Source organism: Pectinophora gossypiella, chromosome Z (assembly GCF_024362695.1).
Source record: "Pectinophora gossypiella chromosome Z, ilPecGoss1.1, whole genome shotgun sequence".
Lineage (NCBI taxonomy): Eukaryota > Metazoa > Arthropoda > Insecta > Lepidoptera > Gelechiidae > Pectinophora > Pectinophora gossypiella.
In genome coordinates, this window is record NC_065433.1 from 5301337 (window position 1) to 5323912 (window position 22576).

The following is a 22576-nucleotide window of genomic DNA, read 5'->3' on the forward strand; positions in this document are numbered from 1 at the left end:
GTGCGTCTGACTCGGGTAATGCAGCAGAAATGTGGTCTAAGGTGAAACACGCACTCAAATATGTGGATATTTATTTGACAAAATAAGTGAAAACCCCTTCACTCTTGTTTTGAAAGTTCACTATGTCTTAGTTTTATTTCCATCGCTACCAACTTGGCTGCAATTTGGCTTCTGATCGCTAACTTTTTTTACGTGCCTTAGGGTTGGCTCAGATGGTAACTACTTGGCCGGACAAATGGGGGGTGCTGCAGGCTACACCTGATGCTAAGTTTATGTAGAAGGTATCGAATATGGCCGTATTTAGTTGAATTTGGGTTGAATACTCAGACAACATAATAGTTATTGAATTAATTGATTCGCTGCCGGAGTAATGATTATGCTATTAAGTTATACAATGACATGATTAATTATAATTTAGGTAGGTATTTGGAACAAAACCTCTACCAATCCAGTGGAGCGGCGAGGTGGAGTAGGTTCATACTCCGTCCAGTTGATTGAGGGGAAGCCTGTACCCAGCAGTGGGACGTATATTATTTGGAATGTTATAAGTATAAGATTTATGTCCATATCTCACTAAGGTTGGTATTAATAAACCAATCTCAGCTGAGACTGCCCACAAGATCATGCTCAAGTCCCTGTTTTTATATAAGAACTGTGACATTGACATGATCTTAAGGGCAGTCTCGAAGCTGAGATTAGTTTATTAATATCACCCAAGACACCGAGGGCGCCACAGTCGCAGCACCAATAAAATTTATGCAGTTGTTGAGGTATACAACTGAATAAATTTTTGTTGCGCCGTGGTAGTCTAGTTGGAAGTACGCTAGACTCTCATTCTGATGTCGCAGGTTCTAATCCCAGTACAGGCCTAAACCAACGACTTTTCAATTTATTTTCGAATTCGTATTTGAATTAAAGGATTATCAGGTGCTCAGCGGTGATGAAAACCCACATACCCGAGAAATTCCGAAGCGTTTCCGGGGTATGTGACCTGACCTGTATTGGGCTGGTTTTCTCTTCCGATTGGAATAAAATGAAAGGTCAGACAGGCAGTCACTTCTGTAAAAAATCGGACTTGTCAAACTTTCAGATTAGGTAAGTGGACGCTGTGAAAACGGGATACCTAACGCTACGGATGTGACGATACATTTCTTTGGAGACTGACTATATACCCTGATGTTAGTGAGACCATTATGGGCAACGGACTAAACATTGCCACCGTATAGAGTTTCTTGTTCCATCTTAGAACTTCGCATCAACAGTAGCCGAGGTTCGCGTCCATCTGGGCACCTTCAGGCCTGTTTTCTTAAATGTTGTACTTACCGGGTGAGAGCCAGAATAGAGAAATAGTGGTAATATCGATAGTGGCTTATAGCATTCTATGTTTTTAAACAGAGAGGTATAACTTTGACTGAGCCTAGGACAATTTCTAATACCTTTTTAGTTCTAAGAATGAAAATCACAACTGTTTCTGTAATATTTATTACATTAACTTAGATGTAAATACTGCTTTAATTTAACGACAGTAACAATGAAACTTAATTTCTTTACAGCCCCAAAACGGAGTATCTACTTCGAGTACGTACTTACTTGTCAGTACTAATTAAAAGTTTATAAATAGATGAACCGAACATCTCCAACTATATTCTTAAAATTGAAAACTGGCCACTAAAAAACATTAATGAAAATAAATTACCTTCCAAATATGAAGTAAATGTCACTTCTAACTTTGTTTTCAACTTTTTCTTTCACCATTCACTTGTAAACATATCGAGCTTACTACACAACTGCGGAGGCGTCCGGTACGTTCTACCCCGCCAGTGTTGCCCCACCAAATCTAGAACCCTCCTTTCTCTGACAACTTCGAACGAGATTCGCCTCTCTAATTTCGGCGGGTTATAGGGAAGGTAGGGATGAACAGGGGGCTAGATTACGCAAACCCTACGATGGATTTCTGGGTATATAAGCTGTGTGTCGAACACAGTCAGCATAAAGCAAAGGCAGTCATTGCAGCCTAAGTGTATTTGTGTATCAGTCCCAGCACAAAATAAGCAAGATGTTCGCGAAACTCGCTGTGAGTGAAGTTTCATATTTATATTCAAGTACTTAAAAGTTTTAGCATAAACTTTTTTTCGCGATCAAAGAGATGTGCCCAGGATTATGGTTCAGTGTTCGATTAAGTTGCGAATTTGATTTAATCCGCTTAAATTCAGTTTATAACGTTTACAATTACAATTAAGACAAAATAATTCGTCTCTTCTTCTTATCCTATTATCTCCTTTAGGAAAATAATTCTTTAGCGTTCTTAAAATTTTAAGTTTTTTTTTTATTTTGAAATATTTTTTTTTTTTTTTATTATTTTTTATGAAATAATTTATTTTTTTTCTTTTAAGCGATTTGATTATCATTAACTGTGACTATTTAAAGTGCATGTTTTGGCACTTTCTGATAAATTGCCTTATAGCATTTCTATGTGTTTCCCTCGAATGGCTGAAACTCCTTTATCCAGTTTGCCAGATAAGTTTTAGATAAGCTGTCATATAATAGTCAAATGAGTCACTTTTACGAAACGTCAAAACGTTTCTTTATGAAAATACTGCGGTGTGACGTCATCAATAAAAGCGGTCAAAAGTTGCACTCATTGTTACTAAATTCATATTTAAAATTCGAAAATAAGTCAAAAATCAAAATGTAATTGATTTTGATCACCTTCGACTGGCTTCTTTTTCTGAATTAGCGTTTTATAAAAAAGCATCTCTGAGCGAAGAAAGAGGAAAATATGAAGAAAGAGGCGAAATATGCGTTTGATAGTTTAATTGTTTTTTTTTAGCTCCTCGCCGTCGTGATTGCTGTGGTCGCTGCTGCACCCACCCCTGGAGGTCATGGAGGTCACCAGTAAGTTTTCAAACTTCACAATACAAACTTATTTATACTTATCTTCTATTATGAAATGGGTGTCAATGAGAAATAACACGCGTTCATCTGCATCTGCAATCCTCTCCCCATTTGCCCGGCCAAGTCGTATTTAATGCCATTTGCGGCAAATATACAATAAGTCAAAGAAAAATAATACTTATTTTCCCGGATGTGACGTAATAAGTGATAGAGGGATTGTGTTTTTAATATGATGGGCTAATATAATTATATTACAATAATGTATAGACGATGGATTGATCACCTACCTATCACCATCGGTTTATCAGCGGAGTATCATAATCATCATAATATCACTCGAAAAGTTCCAATTTACCTACTAAAGTCCAAAAATAGAAAAGTTTATATGAACTTCATACTCCAAAGAGGTTTTATTCACGCCCAAATAACGACAACTATGCGCAGTCATTGCCTAAAAAACAAATGAAAAGGCAACTTTGTTTCAATAAAAGAAATGCGTTCATTCATTTATTACAAACCGGTGTTACATGTTTAAAAATAGAATAAAAAATGTAGCACATCATAACGGTTGTAGCGTTATATAATTTTCTCAAGGCCATTCTAATAAAAAACGAATAATAAAAAGCTTTCTTCTCGTTTCTATGCAAGGTCAATGGGGTCCAAGCGACAGATTACGTTCAATTATGATTATTATAATAACAATAACGTTTCATTTTCCATTGAGCTTCCGATCTCATTTATACAAATGCGTTTAAACTTGTGCTGTAATAAAAATGAGTAATTTTAGCGTTATTTAGTGACTTGACATTGCTTTGGCGAAAGACTCCACCCAAAAAAAAAACTAAAAATAATGAAATGTTCCTATTGTTTTCGCGAGCCTTGGTTAATCGATTTCGTAAAAACAATAATGTGTTGAAAACGCATTATTATTATCCATTAATTATGTGTTGCATACTATGATGCGCTCTATAATTTAAAACAATGCTCTCAATTAGGTATACCGTAACATTACTTTGGACGGTTTCATTGACCGGGTTATGTGAATTAAAAAAAGTAAACTTATTTCTTTTTATGAAAATAATATTGCTTTCTCGTTTGCGTATATCTATTTTTTAATATTTTTTCTCTGTTATACAGCTTCGTTTACTTTCACTACGATTCATCATCATCATTATGATGAATGATAATATATTTTTTATAGTAGAAAATAATTCATTTGTAACACACATTTTATTCCCATTGTAATATTGAATTCACAACTAGGTCACTTTGAAAGTTTATAAAAGATAAGATTTCCTTCAAAGTACATATAAGTAAGTACACGTAATTACAGCCAATTGTCATAGAAAAAGAAATTTTGCGAGGTTTGCGGTTTGAGTTTTTTTGCGCGCATTTTCTCTAGTTTTCGCAGTACGTAGGTAGGTACTCACAAAGTCCGCAACAAATTATGATGGAAGTAAATATAATGTGACGGTTATGTATAATAATATTATTTTATGTTAACCAAAGTATTATAATGTTCCAACTGATGATTTTGATAGCAAATATTACGGGCATTAATTACCAATTTGAATAATGTGGTAACAGAAATATTAATTTTTGCTCCATCATAATTATGTAATTATAATTATGTGTTATTTCGTTTATAATTAAGCAAGCTGCGTACGCATTGAGTCGGATTCAAACATTGCGAGGCATGTGCTCGGCACGCCATGCGCCACACGCCTCGCAATGTGTAATAAATATCGTGTACCCACTTTAGAACCCTGACGCACCATCATACTTGTCAATTTTGTGAAAAAAGCTAATATGACATGGTGCCAAATGTATACATATTGGTACTCGTGACCGTACCGTGGTGAGGCAAGCACATGTGCTACGTACGCATATAAAACACGAAGCGTGCGGCGTGCGGGGCACATGCCATGTGCACAACTCCGCATGCTTTGGAAGTCTGAGTTCATCATCACCAGCCCATTAACGTCCCCACTGCTGGGGCACGGGCCTTCCCTATGGATGGATAGGGAAGTCTGAGTTAACTGTCGGTTTTTCAATTTCCGCTTAAGATGAAATGTTTTTCGTATTAATCGCATTCTAGGTATATTTTATTTTTCTCCTAGTCTGAGATACGATGCTACTTCAGAGAAAAGTAGTTTATTCTCAGACAGCTTTGTTTGCCCACTTTGTTCAGAAATACGAAGAAAATGAGATTATATCAATAATATTGTAATAAGTGTTTCTATTTTCTTGGGAAAAACACCGGGATGCAAGTTTATTTTAAAATGAAAAAGTAACATTTCATTTAGTGATTATCACCATCATTAATTTAAGAACACAGAACACGTTCAGCTGCTTGTCTTCCCGGGCATGTCGTAAAAACCGACAGAGGGATTGTGTCCTCTAACATGATGGACTAATGTTATGGGCGATAGGCTGATCCCTTATCACCATAAGGTTCATCATATCCAGCTTAGGACTTCGTATCAACAGTGGCTGCAAGTTGTCTTTGGTTGCTTGTGGCTCTGCCCACCCCATTAGGGATTGCGGGCGTGTGTTTATGTATGTATGTCTGTATGTATTAATTTAAGAACCACGCACTTGTGTAGCATTCCCCATTCTTGTCTATCAAAGGTCAATTCTTTGACTTCCTTATAAGACAGGACGTACTAACGGCTGGGAAGTGTAAGTGAAAATATTTTAGAGAAACGAGTTAAACTGAAGGATGTTATAATAATAATAGTGATAATTCCACCGCGCTCGAAACACCGGCTTCTAAAGACGTGATTTACAATCGTTTGAGATATTTTTCTTGATGAACTCAGAATCTCAAAGGGCACGCATTATGTGCCCAGGGTATTGCGAATTATAGAACAATCAAAATGGATTTATTACCACGCAGCGTATGTGCTTATAGTTTAGGTCTTCTTCTTCTATCGTGTGGGTTGTGTGGATTACCAACCTCATCAACCCTGGTGTCAGGGTAATTATTGAGCCGCCAAAGGCCCCTGACATGGCTCATGTAACGATTACTCAGTTACATTAGTAAGTAGTAACCGGGACCAACGGTTTAACGTGCTTTCCGAAGCATGGATCATCTTACTTTCGGACAATCAGGTGATCAGCCTGTAATGTCCTAAGCAAACTAGGGACCACAAAGTAATTTTTGTGAAATGTCCTCACCGGGATTCGAACCCGGGGCTTCCGGATCGTGAGCTCAGCGCTCAACCACTGGACCACAGAGGCCGTTAGTATAGTGTAGGTACGCATAGAGTAAAGTATAAAGAGCACTAGTGGGAAAGTAGCACGTCTGAGATATATTTTACCATAGTTAACCAGTTATTATGCACTCAAACCGTCTATTTGCGCAAAAGAGGTGTTGTATCTTTCGAACTCTAAAGAGGAAAAGATCAGCCGCTGGAAGCACTTCGAAATGCCACGTTACATCATAACGAGATAGCAACTTCGACGAAGCGGGACTTATCGATGCGTCTGGAAATGTCTAGAATGTCTGAGAAAACTAATCTACTTAGACCCCTCATATTAAATATTTTATGAACAATCATGGATCACTTAATTTCGGTGGTTAATTGTAGACGCTACTTTATACTCTATGCACGGAAGCATAGGATTGATTCAATTACATGGCATTTCTTTTTATAGGAGTAAGTACTCATAATATTTTTAGGTTAAATATTGCATTTGATATTATTTTACATCGGAATTTAAAAAAAATGATTGAATTGTCCAGTAGACAATATTTCGATAACTTACTGGAAGAGCCAATTGTACCAGAGATGTATAATAAAATAAAACAAATAAATATAAATAATACAAATAATAGATTCAAGTAAAGACAAAGAAATAGAAATAATAAATATTTATTTTTAAATGTAATGTGTAATCTAGTACATACGAAACCTGTTATAACAGAGAGTGCGATTATCTCGTAAAATAGTCTTAATGACTTCACTAATAACCGTCATAGATAATGCTGGCGTAATGTTTCGTTGCACGCGCACTGCTTGCAGTAGGTTACCACAACCCAACTCCAAATTGCATAAGTACCATAAATGACTATCGATTTTCACTATCTTCAGACTGTTATTCGTATTTTAAAAACATTTTAGCAAAAGAAATAAAACTAGTTTGCTGACTTTCTAAACCGTTGCTAGATTTAATCATTATATTAAATACATATTATCTACACAACGTATATTTGAAATAAAAAATAAAAAAGCTTTTTTTGATGTGATTTATTGTAGATTTGACGCATAGGGTTATACGAACTACTTCGCCGGAGACATAACAAGCAAATTCCATTCGAATATTTCAAAATGTCGAACATTGCGTAGCGTAGGTGCAAGACGCGAGTCATTAAACCACATTTGATGTCGCTTCTAGTAGCTTTATATCGTCATCAGTGAAAGGTGGATCAGAGCGTGCCTTCCGATGGGCAGATTTATAATGCAAGCCACTGCACCGGTAGTTACGTAAATAGTGCGTGAGTGGGTCACTTACAATACTACGACTATCTTCCAGTTTGCAATATAGGTAGCTAATAAAAGAGGATAGTAAACTTTATAGCTGTTGTGTAGAATGTTGTGCAAGAAAATGTAATCGTATCTTGAATTATTTATGTCCGTGTCACAGTCAAATTTTTAGTCGAGACTCCTACGTACCTTTTTGTAACTAAAGTGTGAAGGTATGCTTATGTCTGGCAAAAATAACGCTTTTTATTACGATATTTACACAAGTAGGATTAAATATAATAATTATTTATGGCTTTAAATTTGATGTATCTAGTATCTTCTTAAGTGTAGTGTACCCAATACACGTTGCTCATAATTGGGTACTTTCTTGGGTCAAAGGTAATTATCTGATTACTAAATAAAGATAGGTCTAAAGGTGAAAACAAACGTTTTCTTTTTTGTATTTAACTTATTTATAATAAAGAAAAATGTAATAATAAGTGTGACATTTTGTCACGTTTTTCTATGACGTCACAGGTAGCTTTTTCTTACAAATTCCATAGTAATTGCGTGTTTTGACGTTTAGCAATTATTGTGGTTCCTAATAATAATCCAATAACCGAAACGGATGTTTATATTCAGGCATTATTAGGCAAATACTATGCCATTAGTGTTGAATACCACACGAGTAATTGTAGAAAAGTATGAAATACTGCTTATTAGTAGGTAATACATAATATCCGCAAAGTGAAAATCCTATATCGCATTTAATACTGGTCTTATAAGGATAAATGGAGAATAATATAAGACTATACGAGGTTTGAGGAGGTTGAGTAATGTGAACAAAACAATTAGGTAGGATAACTTAGTCCTTTCTGGCGACGTTCTGACCGAGCGGAGTTTCACGCCCACCTCCGCACCCACAGGCATGATCCCTTAACTTTTTTACAGGGTGATCATTTCACGAGCACGCGCAAAATCTACAATACAATACAATAATTTATACCATACATAATAATCATCATTATCAATTTAAGTCTTGTCGGTGTAGCATTTTCCATTCCAGTCTATCAAAGGCCAATTCCTTGACTTCCCTATAAGACACGACGTTAACCTTTTCTTTAATCTGTTCCATGTAAGCTCTTCTTGGTCTTCCCCTTCCTCTCTTTCCTTCTAGCTTTTTAATAAATTCCTCGTATTTTATTAGTTGTCCAATCATCTTGCCTCTTCTGTCCTCAATAATTCTCAGTATTTGTCTCTTTTCCCTTACTCTTACTAGCACTTCCTTATTTGTAACCCTTTCTGTCAACTTATTCTTTCCATCCTCCTCCAACACCACATTTCAAAGGCCTCGAGTCTCTCTCTGTCCTTCTGTGTCAGTGTCCAAGTTTCACATCCATAGAGGGCTATACCATACATACATAACATAAATAGCCTATATACGTCCCACTGCTGGGCACAGGCCTCCTTTCAATCATCCGGAGAGGGTATGGAGCATACTCCTCGTGGAGGTGTTTGGGCTAGTAGCCCGAGTCCAACGGCTTAGCGTGTCTTCCGAAGCACGGAATTATCTTACTTTTTCGGACAATCAGGTGATTCAAGCTTGCAATGTTCTTACCAAACAAAGGACAGTCTAACAAAGTGATTTCCACAATGTCCCCATCAGGAATCGAACACGGACCCAGATCGTGAGCTCAACGCTCTAACGGGGACTTTATACCATGATCAAAAAATACCATGTGGGATAGATCATAAACTTTTTGGTTACAAAACAGTTGCGTATGTGGTTTCGTTACGGCTTGTTGAACATTTTATACTATAAAATATTATCAGAATTTATCAATACCAGGGTAAATAACGACTATAACATTTACGCAATAACGTATGCGTTCTTATGCAGTGTTTTTGTAACACTTAGCAATATAATAGCGTGCGCTGGAGCTTTAAGTTACATCACAGCCGGGATACTCCATATAAGAATCATGTTCTTGCCGTGTGCCGCTTTATCATGTGCGTGCGAGCAGGACAGAGATAGTCCGCGTGCTCCGCATAAATAGACTAAAGGTCACTGCGTGTCAACGCATTGTGGAGAGGGGGGGGGGGGGGAGTTATTCCAAAGCTTGTATCCGCCCTTTTATCATTCATTCAGTCATAATTAATTTTTAGCCTACACCTTCCCACTGCAGGGCTAAAGCCTTTCTCCCTTTCTTCCACTCCTCCCTATCTTGGTCTCTCTCTTTCCAACATGTCAAATATGCATCCAAACTCGTTACGCCATCTTTTTCTCGGCCCCTTCTATTATGTAGTCTAGTTAGTCTATGGTTACGTTCTAACGCACTCGTAATGACAGTTAATCGGCAAACTAATACGAGGCGACTGTTGTATAATCGATTTGTGATATGAAAAATATCGATTACGAAACTTTAACTAGATACGACTGATTTATGTAGTTTGGTGTTTTAATCTGAGAAACTTCGAGAAGAATTAGATTGCTCTAAAATTTTGGTTGTAGGTACTTAAATGCGATTATGTTGTTATGCGTTGTGAAAAAGTTCAGTAAATGTTTTAATAATAACTACGTACCGACTTTAGTGATCATTACTTATAACTAAGAATGGGTTAGCGTACCTTTTTCTAACTCAATTTGAGTTAAGCGCGTACCTATTTCTTTTACTCTCCGGTAAATAACATATCATTACTCAGTTATGATTACGAATGATCATCAGGAACTTGTTCCACATTATTACCATAATTTTGCCCTAGACGCCATTATTTTTCGTTACGTCCTAATGGCTGTCACATTGCGTCATGAGTCATGAACATTGTATCCGATGACGGAAAATCATGCGTTTCCTATGGCTGATTATATGAGAAAGTGAGCAATTTGCAAGCTACGTACGTTTGTTTCGCTCTTTGTTGGGCAATGCGCCGTATGTAGACCACTGTCACGAAATGTGCGCATACGCAACAAGTTACATATCTGGAGAGGAATCTCGATTCAACGCACGCACTTAATTTATTTGTTACATTTTTAGCATCGCTTGCGCATTGTTTTCAAAGCAACTATTTTGACGTGACTTATCGTAGATTTGACTCTGATTACATTCGGTACTTGGGCGGACAAATGGGGACGTGATGTTAGAGCCCTAAGAATCCCCAGGTTGTAAACGGGTCGGGTTGATTCGAAGATCGAAAGCTCTTATAAAATAATTAATATACATTAAGTGCATACGTTCACTTTTTTTAAATTACACTAGACCACGCGACTCACGCGCCGGTGTACGCTTTGGAACGCGAACTATAAAGCTGTTTGACAACCTGTCTTTACGTGAACAAGTTTATTGTACTGATTGTACTCTTACATGACGTCATACTTGCGGTCAAGAAAGGTAATTAGGTAAAAGTACCAAGTCATTGGAGGAGATTGGAAACTTTTGCGATGTTGTCAAACCGTCGTGTGTCGATGTGTATAATATCGCAAAATATTTATTCCCAATGAGTAACTTTGATACATCAATGCTTAGTCCTCTAGAATGAAAACGTAGAGTAAACGTATAGTAGACGACAGGTCGACATGGCAATTCTCTAGTGACGTGACGTTTTCAATATCGATATATTTTTATTATGTATGTAACAAAATGTGAATAAAATGATACCACGTTTTCATTTAATATTTATTCATCTGAATCATCTAACGTATCGCTACAAAAACTTAAAGAATCTTCGTCACTGGTATCTCCGACTTTTATAATAAAATCTTCCATTTCATTTTCCATTCCCATGTCTTTTTCCCAATATTTATTTTCAAGGTTCTGGACATGTTTTTCGAAATTGCTCCAGTTCAATTATTTTTCCGTTCAATGTCACAATTTTCTAACACTTTTCTAGCTAGTTCTCGAGCTTGAGAGTGAATTATTGGTTTTTTTGCTTGAACACGCGACGAAGATGCAACCGTAGCCATTTTTAAAACACAATAGTAATAAATTATGTGAGCGAGATTATAATCGATAAACGCGGTCGATACGGACTCGTGTGACACTAAGGTTAAGACGCCGCGGGGACTGTGCGGGTGTGCGGGGCGACCCCGCCTCCGCGGCTGACCTCATGCCCCGATTGCCATGTCGATCTGTCGTCAACTATAGTATTATTGTTTGAAGTAATGTGAACCCTTTTAAGAGTAAAGACTTGTAATTTAACAATAAATGAGCGAACGAAGATGAAAGTAGGTATCGCAGATTTTAAACAATTAGGTAAGGATAAGGATCGTGGAACATAAATTCGATAATACTTTTGTATGCAGTATATTAGAAAAAGTAATGATAAAATTGCAGAGCCTATATATTGCCGGTAAAATGAAATTTGAGAAGCAGGAGAGCTATTATAGTTATCTGTTTGCAGGAGTAGTAGTAAGCGTTAGCGTTTCGTCCACTTGCCGTTAAAGTCGTAAATAAATTTGATCTTTTCTTTTTTCGCATAATATTAGATTCTCATAATATAAGATTCTTAGAATATAAGATTATCAAAACTACTTACACTCTTTTCCCTTCTTCCCCACCGCACTATACATTACATTACATTACACTTCTTAACCTCATAAAATCACAATTGCCGGAATTTGAAGTTACAAAAATACATTGCGATTTCGAACTGGCTACAATTAATGCCATCAATAATGTGTTTCCCAATGCGAAAATTATAGGTTGTTATTACCATTGGTGTAGAACTGTATGGCGTAAAGCAAAACGTTTAGGACACACGAAAAGTAAGGCAGAGAGGAGAATTGTAGCTCTAACTGCGGCGCTTTCACTTATCCCAGAAGAAAATTTTCGCGAGGGCTGGTCTTATATTAAAGCAGAGTGTGGAGATGAAATTCAAATGCCAAAATTTATTAACTACATACAGCGGTTTTGGATAAACAAGTCGTATTCGAACAACATTATTAGTGTATTTGGAGAACGACATCGGACGAATAACATTTTAGAAGGTTGGCATTCTAAATTAAACCCATCAGTCAACAAAAACACAGTAACACTTTTGCGTTTGCTGAAAGTTTTGTATGAATTTCAAACAGTTTCAAATATAAAAACGATCAACAAAACCAATGCAACAAGAAGACAAAAATTCCGCATCCAAAACGACGATGTTATCACACGTGTACAAATGCAATTAGTTAATGGGGAGATAACATTAGGTCATGCACTAGATAAGTTACGATAATCCATCTACTACTTGGGACGGAGCAGGGATCTACGATACTCGATCTATATTATAAGTTCGTCTGTTAATGTCTGTAAATAAAAACTACAATTATTATTTTATGAATTTAAATTTCAATAGTTCTAAATTACGTAGGTAACATATTATATTGAGTAGTAATAAAGTAGTAATAATGTAATTTGACCTGGTTGATATATATAAAATAGGAACAATGGAGTATGATTTTACTCGCCAATAAGTAATAGTGCAATGATGTAAGTAGAACTAACTAAACGATAAATAATATTATTACAATTCAAACAATAATTATAATTTTCCTGTCCGTTTAATAAACAAATATTATGTCAGTGCGGTCAGTGTCAGTCTTCTTATTTTTTATTTTCTACAGCACCTGGTTGATCTAAAAAGATTCTGTCAAAAACGAAAATACAAGGAGACTGAAATGATTTCAAAGAAGTAATATTATATTCGTTTCTCATCCACGCATTGGTATTATTAGTAAATTAATAGAGTAGTGTTGAAGGGAATAAGGGTGTTTTGAAATTCTAAATTCCCTACGACACTACTAGCTGGTAATGCAGAAGGGAATAAATATTCCCCACGGCACAACTGGTAGTGCGGCTTGGTAGTGCGGTGGGGAAGAAGGGAAAAGAGTGTAAGTACTTTTGATAATCTTATATTCTAAGAATCTTATATTATGAGAATCTAATATTACGCGAAAAAAGAAAAGATCAAATTTATTTACGACTTTAACGGCAAGTGGACGAAACGCTAAAATCAATGCATGAAGCCTAGCTTTGTTCTCACTAGTTCGACAATCGAACTAATGAACTAATGAATCGAACTAGGGCGACAACAAACATTCTCACTAGTTCGACGATCGAACTATTGAGAAAAATAATTCTCACTAGTTCGACGATCGAACTAATGAATCGAACTAGTCAGAACAAAGGATTAACAATTTATCGATATATCGACTGGTGTTAATTTCTCACTATTGTATTATTCAATATTAGAATAATTTTAAAATCGAAGGAAATACTATAATACACAACACACAACATCCGTTACTCTTGTTTGAAAGCTTGTTGTTTGCAGAACGTTTTGCAAACGCTTGCACAACTATTAAACATAAACGGATTGAAATCAGTCTCGTTAATTCTAGATAATTCTGCGATTACGCATTTCTTGCCCAATTTAAATGCATTAAGGGTTAAACATTGAGGTAGTGTGAGTGAGAGAGAATTTGTATGAAAACGCGTGTATTGAACCGAACAAATGATGCCATCAGAGGCAAACCTACCTACATCATTTTTGATAAGACATATCCCAATTGAGTAGTCAATACATCCATCGCAAGATGAACTAAGAATCTACACTTTACCGAGCTTTCTGTTAGGCTACATTGTCGTTTATAATGGTCGAGTGAAAACTCACTAGTCAATACTGGGCCAACATGATGATAACTCGACTTCTTTTGACCACAGCAAACACGTGACAATCCACGTTCCGTACAAGGTGCACACGATCCACCACCACCACGTCAAGAAGATCCACATTCCCGTCCACGTCCCAGTCGTGAAAGAAGTGCCCGTTGTGAAGGAAGTGCCCGTGTACAAACACGTGCCGGTGCCCATTGTGAAACATGTCCCCATCCCGGTGATCAAGAAGGAGATCGTCGAGAAGAAAGTGTATGTGCCCGTCCACCACACCGAGGAGCACAAACACCACGGCTGGGAAGAGAGCAAGGGCTGGGAAAGCGAGTCGCTGTCACATGGCTGGAACTGATTCGGCTTACAAGTCTTTAGGTTAAGGTGAGCTTCGTTTTTAACAAATCAAACATAGTAAAATAAACCCGTTTATGACTCATTGCTGATTCCAGCACTCCCTCAATAGATCGAAGGGGTATGGTATGGAGCCTAATGGGGTGGATATATAACGTATCATAACACGTGAAAACCAACAGAGGGATCGTATCCTTTCTACTACAATGGATCATTATTATGAGCGACAACTTGGTCTGATACAGTTCATTATATCCGTCTTATTACTTAGTATCAAAATAGCTCCAAAATATCTTGTCAAAATGTGTCAAAACATTAAAAATAATCTTTATAGCTCCAAAATATCTTGTCAAAATGTGTCAAAACCTTAAAAATAACGTTTACTATTAAGTACAAGATTACTGAACAATCATATTTTGTCCACAGGTAGTTTTAAGTACAAACACATCATCATCATCATCATCGCATCATATTGATGACCGTTAAGGTGATCACTAACCGCCAGTATCCAGTATTTGTTGAGTTACCTGTCGTTGTAAATGTACATAGGAGCCAAAGAGGAAATTAAACGATGTGTACAGTTTTTAATCATGGTTTTTACTTTTACCTTTTTACCTTTTACCTTATTCAAGGTTCCGTACGTCAGCGTAACGTATAACATTCAAGTGCACCCAACATATTGGTACAGACAAAAAGTGCCAATTTCGAAAGAGCCAGAAAATAACTTTATTCATAATTTTTACTTTTACTTTTTAATCTCTTACCTTATTCAACATTCGATACCAGCAAAACGTAATATATTCAAATGCTTCCAATACAATAATATAGACAAAAATTAAGCAAAATTAAATATTTTGAAAAAACCCACTACAGTAAAAATCTCATCGAAAAATAATAAAATAACTCAAAACCCCCGACTTAACCCAATTATTATGTAACGAAATATTATAATAGACTTAAAAATACTTTCTAATAAAGATTTGACATCTCGAGAAATCAGTAATAGATATAATTTTACCATAATACATAACCGAGGAATATCCGTCGGGGGCTGCCTTTTCTATATGAAATTTCAACAAAAATTTAATCATACTCATAAGTGTATTTTATGTCATCGTTAAATATCTACAATACTTCAATAATTGTATTCACGTCACTAGAAAAACTTTAGCTGGGTTAATGGCTGCCCCCGACGGATATTCCTCGGTTATGTATTATGGTAAAATTATATCTATTACTGATTTCTCGAGATGTCAAATCTTTTTTAGAAAGTATTTTTAAGTCTATTATAATATTTCGTTACATAATAATTGGGTTAAGTCGGGGGTTTTGAGTTATTTTATTCTTTTTCGATGAGATTTTTACGGTCGTGGGTTTTTTTCAAAATTTTTAATTTTGCTTAAATTTATTTCAGACTTTTTAGAGAGCATATACGAATTATAATCTATATAATGTGTAGGTAAGATCTCGCAAAACAATAAGTGTGATTCATCCTACCACATAATATTAAGTTCCTTATTAAATATTATACAGTTGCTTTCTGTTGGTTTTTGTTCAGAATTGGTGTCAATACTCTTGAGACTATAATATTTGTTTGAACTCTGAATTCAATGATGACATAACTGGGAGTACCTCCATGCGGTGAAGGCGGAAACAGTTCTTAATACTGGCTGAAACTCCCTAAAACACTATCAGACAATACGTTTTAACTTTAATAATATTGCAATATAAACGTTTCATACTAATATAGCAGCGCCCCCAGTGAGTTAATATCATAAGACTTATCTAAGTAGAACATTCACCAATCAACTACGAACCCATTGCTCAAAACCGCATTGAAATCGGACAATTCGTTTTAATATTAATGCAATACTATTTTTCACTAATATTGTAGCGCCCTCTAGTGAGTTAAAGACGTAATTTTTATTATTTGGAAACATGCATTAAGCTACCACGTACACATTGCTGAAAACAAAATTGTAATCGGACATTTCGTTTTGATTATATTGCAACATTGTTTTGCACTAATATTGTGGCGCCCCCTAGTGAGTTACAGCCATGAAACCTGTCTAAGAACATGAACTCATCAAACACAAACCCGTTATTGAAAACCGCATCAAAATCGGATCATTAGTATAAAAGATAGGTGAGAACATTACTTTTGCACAAACGCACACACAAACAAATATCTCTCACCCTAAACGCATATACCTGCTTCGTTCCGTCGTGGGTAAAAAGACCCCATTTGAAAAGATAATAACTCGAAAACTGTTGTTTACAAACAATTATATTACATAACAGAGCTTACTACAGGAAAATAACTTCAAAAGAGAAGATAAAGGTCTGTGACTCATCATTATTAATGAATAAACAGGACAAGTAAAATATTTAACAGCTTTAATTTATACAATAATTAAATACATTGACTAAAGCTAAGACCACTTTTTAACCAGCAGAAATGTTGTGTACAATACTACAGACTTAGACCTAACGTGCAAGAAGGGGCAAGACACCGAATGTACTAGACAATAGGCACGGAATGAATAATAATGCAGCAAAATAATACACTCGATTTCTGAAACGCACGAAGCACCAGAGCTAGAGACGTCGCTTAAATAATTTTACGCTGAAATGGCGTCGGTCAGAACAGACCATGATGTTGCGGATTCGACAAAGTTGCGAGTAAATCTAACCATACTGTTAATTCCATTTAAAGATGTGTTCGACAAAGAATACTCAACTTATACCAAAGAAACTCGTCAGAAATATTTTTATCACCAAATATCGCATAACTTTGTGAATATTATTTTATTTCACTTTTGTATCATCACGATTTTTGTAATTATTGATAAAAATGTTTCTGAGATTTTTCTAAGCGATGGTGTAGAATAAAATACGCCGAAAATACGGACAGCGCCAGAAAAGCGAGACAAGTGAACGGGCGCAGGAATTTGCTTGCGATTTAATAGAAAATACTGCGCCTGCGCAGCACCCGCTTGTCCCGTTTTCACGGCTCTGTATGCAGCAAAAATTAGATAGACAGTTATCTTATGACACCTATTACGTTATCTCCACTCCCTCATAGCAAAACACAAGAGTTCGTATGTGGTGAAGGCTACTACGCTGGTCACCTGTGCTTTCCCGATGGTTACCGTCCAACCCCGGAACAAGCCTGGGATACCTTCCTTGCGGATTGTCTGCTTGATACAGTCAGTCAAATTTTTACACTTGATCAAATATCTTGACGTGCTCGGCACATGATACTTCTCGCTCGCTCTATGAGTCTGAGAACAAAAATAAGTTGAAGGTTTATTTGAAAATAAACAGGCACAGGTACAATATATCGGAGGAAGACCATGACGCATTACGTGTAATTGGTGATACTTTTGATGTGATTGTAGATTTTCCCCGAATAGAATCCTTTACTTGGCTGACGTGTCTTGATGCGAGCTCTAGTGTCTGAGAAGAATATTTTTGAGACAAGAGACGCGGTAAGAAGATATGAAGAAGGAAAATGTCGTTCGGGTCCGAAGTGTTCGCTGATCCTAACCTCTAATCTCTAATTAACATTTATACTCACTCCAATTTGCAGTCGTCTTTTAGCTAGATCGAAGGGGTACGTCATCGTTTTGGAAACGAGTCCTGAGACGGAGCCTGCCACCGTACTGGAGACTAAAAGGCTCTTTGCTCTATCTTGACTAGAGATTTCAGGGTTCTGCTTGGCGAGAGTGCATTCCATAGGGTCACAACTTAGCATAATACGAATTATCCAAGGCTGCATATAACTGAACACTAAAAACGATATGCCTACTTGTGGGCCCATCTGGAAATATTAGAGTGACGTCAACAACAAATTCCTCATTTAAGCATGTCTATTAGGTCTTAGACTTGCATCTATATACTGTTACGGAATGATGGCCAAGGGATGGTATGCGATATCGAGGCAGACCACCAGCCCGCTGGTCAGGTGAAATTGTGAGGTAGGTGAGCAGTAGATGAGACTTGTGCAGAACCGGAAAGGATGGCGTAAAAGAAAGCAGGCCTATACCTAGTAGTGAGTGGATACAGGCTGATTAGATACGTAGATAGATTAGAGATTGGATTAGGATTTAACATACTCTTAAGGACTTGCAGATCATAGCAGTCGAACCGGCTCTGATGTAGGTATATTATCATTTAGAAAATAGTATTAATAATGTACCTACTTACGTTAACAGCCTATAAACGTTCCATTGCTGGGCACAGGTGTCCCCATCAATCAGCGGGAAGAGGTATACATCGTTCTCGACCACCCTGCTCCACTACAGGTTGGTAAAGATATCTGTCTAGCTAATTGCCAAACCATTCGCCAGAGCTTTCGAGCCACTAAGGCCGCAATAGCCGGCCCTTCCGAAATAATAGCCAACATCATCAACCCTGTGTGTCATATTATTGAGCCACCAAAGGTCCCTGGCATGGCTCATGTAATGCTACTAACTTGAATAAATAATACCCGGGACCAACAGCTTAACGTGTCCTCCGAAGCCATTGGTTACCTATATTAATTTTCACCACTTTACCAGGGATCATGAGGTCAGTCATTGAACTTTCCACCCACAAGACAGAAGAAGTACCACCTCTATTACTACCTACCACTACCACTACCTCCACCACCACTACCTCTCTACCTCTCTGCACTACCTCTGGGTTGGCTGGAAGAGATCTCTCTTAGAGATAAGTCCTCCCTTGTAAGCGTCCATTTCATGTTTGTGATGTAACTAGTTGTTAAGTGCAATAAAGTAAAGTATATATGAAGAAGATTCACATACCTGCAATACGGATGCGCCTAGGCCTTCATAAAAAGATAGGATGCCACCATACCGGTATACGGCCTTGGCTCCCTTGAGGAGGCCCCCATACTGGTCTTTCACGAGCATCTGTCGCACTCGGATCACCTCCAATGGTACCACAAGGGTAGCGCTACAGCAGCCCGCAATGACCCCGCATATAAACCTCTCGTAAGACCTGCAAGGGGTTGACAATAATAGTACTTTATATCCTTCAGTCGCGTGCAGGGCAAGGAGCTCGGTGGCGCAGCGGTAAACGCGCTAGGTCTGCGATTGTTGAAGTTAACCAACTTTCGCAAAGGCCGGTCATAGGATCGGTGACCACAAAAAAAGTTTTCATCTCGAGCTCCTCCGTGCTTCAGAAGGCACGTTAAGCCGTTGGTCCCGGCTGCACTAGCAGTCGTTAATAACCACCAATCCGCACTGGGCCCGCGTGGTGGTTTAAGGCCCGATCTCCCTATCCATCCATATCTGCTGGTGATGATGATGATGATCCTTCAGTCGCGTAATGTACCTTTCGCAAAATGCACCCCGTACAAGCGAATCATTCTCAAAAAATCCCTTCTCGTATTTATTTTAGCTGTAGATTCTCGTTTCGGCTTTGAGTTTGAACTCATGTTTGGAACATAGATAAATAATATCACGTGATTTTCAGCATATGGCAATAGGCTTGCCCTACATGGGACTTAATCATTGTTGATGAGGAGTGGGTGTATGCTACACTTCTGCCAACCCCTTAGGGGATACAGACGTGATGCTATGAAGATTGAAAACCTGGTAAAAATATAATACATAATCTTACGATGAATAAAAATATTTTCAATTTATGTGTGTGTAAGCGGCTTTAAGAAACACCTACGTCACGAGAGTGTGGTGTAAATAAAAATATAAGTTTAAAAACTAAAATTCCAGCTGCAGCTTTAAGAAGTATGAAGAAAATAATACTCTGCAATTCTTCCGAATAGTGATGTTTAGAAGATAGCCGTGATAAAGAATACTAACTTGTACTCCTTCGAAAAGTTGAGTGAGGCTGCATACTTGGTTGTTACTTCATATACGTAAAATTGACTGCTTACAGCTGCTACGGAATATATCTGAAACATAGCAATTAAAATATTAAATTGTTTTCGGAAAAGTGGATCTTGTTCCAAATACGAGAAGTGCTTTTCAACAGCTCTGCAGTTTTCGACAGCCGCAGCTGCAGCAGGTCTGCGGTGAGCAAGAGTCGGTCGATATTCTGGCTATTCTGCAACTATCGTACCTCCGTGGTCCAGTGGTTGAACGTTGGGCGCGATCCGGAGGTCCCGGGGGTTCAAATCCCGGTGGGGCATACCACAAAAAAAAATTTGTAATCCCTGGTTTGGTTAGGACATTACAGGCTGATCACGCAATTGTCCGAAAGTGGGTTCAGGGAAGTCCAGGGGACAGGACAAGAATTTGCAGGGTGTCAAGAAGTGCGGGTGGAAAGAGCCCCGAGCAAGTGTCACTCGCATCACCCTTGATTCGGCTCTTAGGTCCGTATGACCGAAAGGTTGGTACGATCACGGGAAGGAGGTGGGTTATGTCCGAAAGTAAGATATTCCGTGCGACAGAAGGCCCTTTAAACCGTTGGTCCCGGTTACTACTTACTGATACAATGCAATACAAATACGCTTTGCACCAAAATAATAAGAAATAATTACAAAAAGACTCTTAACTAAGTACATGGCAAATGGCGGTCTTACCGCTTAAAGCGATTTCTTCCAGACAACCATAAGGTGATGAAAATTGAAAAAAAAAAACTTACTTAAATTTACTGATGAAAGTACGTAGTCGTTACATGAGCCATGTCAGGGGGCTTTGGCGGCTGAATACTAATTATGACACCAGGGTTGCTGAGGTCGCTCATCCACCTCACAGCCCACACGATAGAAGAACTAACACGTACTTATTCAAAGGCGGATAAACACATTACTAAGCGTTAATCCTAACGGTTAGGTATAATTTATAATTAAAACACATAATAACGGGTTCTTACCGCGTTTAAATGGATTTACTGGTGAATATCGGGAGTCTCATATCCCCATTTAAACGCGGTAAGAACCCGTTATTATGTGTTTTAATTATGATAATAACCGCGTAAACTTAAAACTAGGTATAATTTGTCCTGTACATACATATTGTATTCTCTATAATAGATTTTTCTCAACACACACTTGATACAATTGCCGGCCAAAATCAGACCAAATCATCCGTACTTACATCCCTCTGCACTGTAAAGTCGTGACATGTAATAAATAAATAAATCCCTTATTCAAATAAATAACTTCATATGCAAGAATTTTTATTAAGCTGTACATTACTTTTTGATTTATTAAAATCGGACTTTCCATTTAAAAGATAGTGGCCCCGATTCCTGCAGACACCTGTCATTTTCTTATCCGCCGAAAATGTATGGAACATTTTTTGCTTGTCGATTACCCGTCCCTTTCCTTTTTGGCGGATAAGAAAATGACAGATATAACTTAAAATAAAATAAGACGGTGTCTACTAATTAGCACCATTACGAATTTAAGTTTTAAGAGTTGATACGATACCGCGACAGAAAAATATAATGCGCTAGTGTCAAAGAGCAAGGAGTAATACTACGTATAGAAAGGCAACTCCCCGCGCTTACCTTATCCCCCTCGGTCTTACTTTAGTCTCTAATCGTATGGTCGTCAGACGTCACACGCACAGATGCACGTGTACGATAACGTCAATGAATAGTGTCTGTGTAAAACGAGGTGTTCTTTTTAAATAGCTGGGTTAAGGGCACATTCTGGTGTAGGCAGATTCTTTTATATGGCAGATAGGTGATAAGATAGATAATTCTCAGTCACAAATAAATATGACCTTCTGCCTACTCCTTCGTTTACAGGCGTGACGTCATGTTATGTTGTTTAGGTAACGTGTAACCTAAACGTTGTCATAAATACCATAGGTAACTCGAACGTATACAAGCAGTACAATAACGGGTAGTTTCGAGTGAAGTGAGGCGTTTGAAGTTTTTGGACCTTTGAATATACGTTCCCGAGTACCGGACCGGCATGCAGTAAACACGGAATACCGGGAAAAGAAATTTCAATAAAGCCTGTCAACAAATCCTATCCGATTTCGGTTTTTTAGTATTTTTAGTTTACTCACTTTCACCCTAAGGTTGCCTTGAAAAAAATTCTAAGCAGCAAATAGTAATAAGCGGGTTTATGCCTTTTATCTTTTGCAATACTTGACGGATTATACGTGGATTACACTTTTATTTTGTGTAAAATATGCCTTCATATTTTACACAAAAAAAATAAAATTATACCTCTCTTTGTATTCTTCTCTTCTTCTTCTATCGTGTGGGTTGTAAGGTGGATTACCA

At 37.4% G+C, this 22576-nt stretch overlaps 1 protein-coding gene across 2 annotated transcripts in view; it reads left to right on the top strand.

The window, feature by feature from the left end:
- Window positions 1–14911, top strand: part of LOC126380167 (mantle protein) — a 41043-nt gene extending 26132 nt beyond the window's left edge. Inside the window, exons 1-4 of one of the 2 annotated variants that reach the window (XM_050029439.1) lie at window positions 2010–2074; window positions 2831–2895; window positions 14069–14395; window positions 14792–14911. In XM_050029439.1, the coding sequence (XP_049885396.1) occupies window positions 2057–2074; window positions 2831–2895; window positions 14069–14369 (384 nt within the window). In that variant the 5' untranslated portion in view covers window positions 2010–2056 and the 3' untranslated portion in view covers window positions 14370–14395; window positions 14792–14911. Of the gene's footprint in view, window positions 1–2009; window positions 2075–2830; window positions 2896–14068; window positions 14396–14791 lie in introns of those variants that run through there. The other variant, XM_050029440.1, reaches the window with a different exon arrangement.
- The last annotated feature ends 7665 nt before the right edge of the window (window positions 14912–22576 follow it).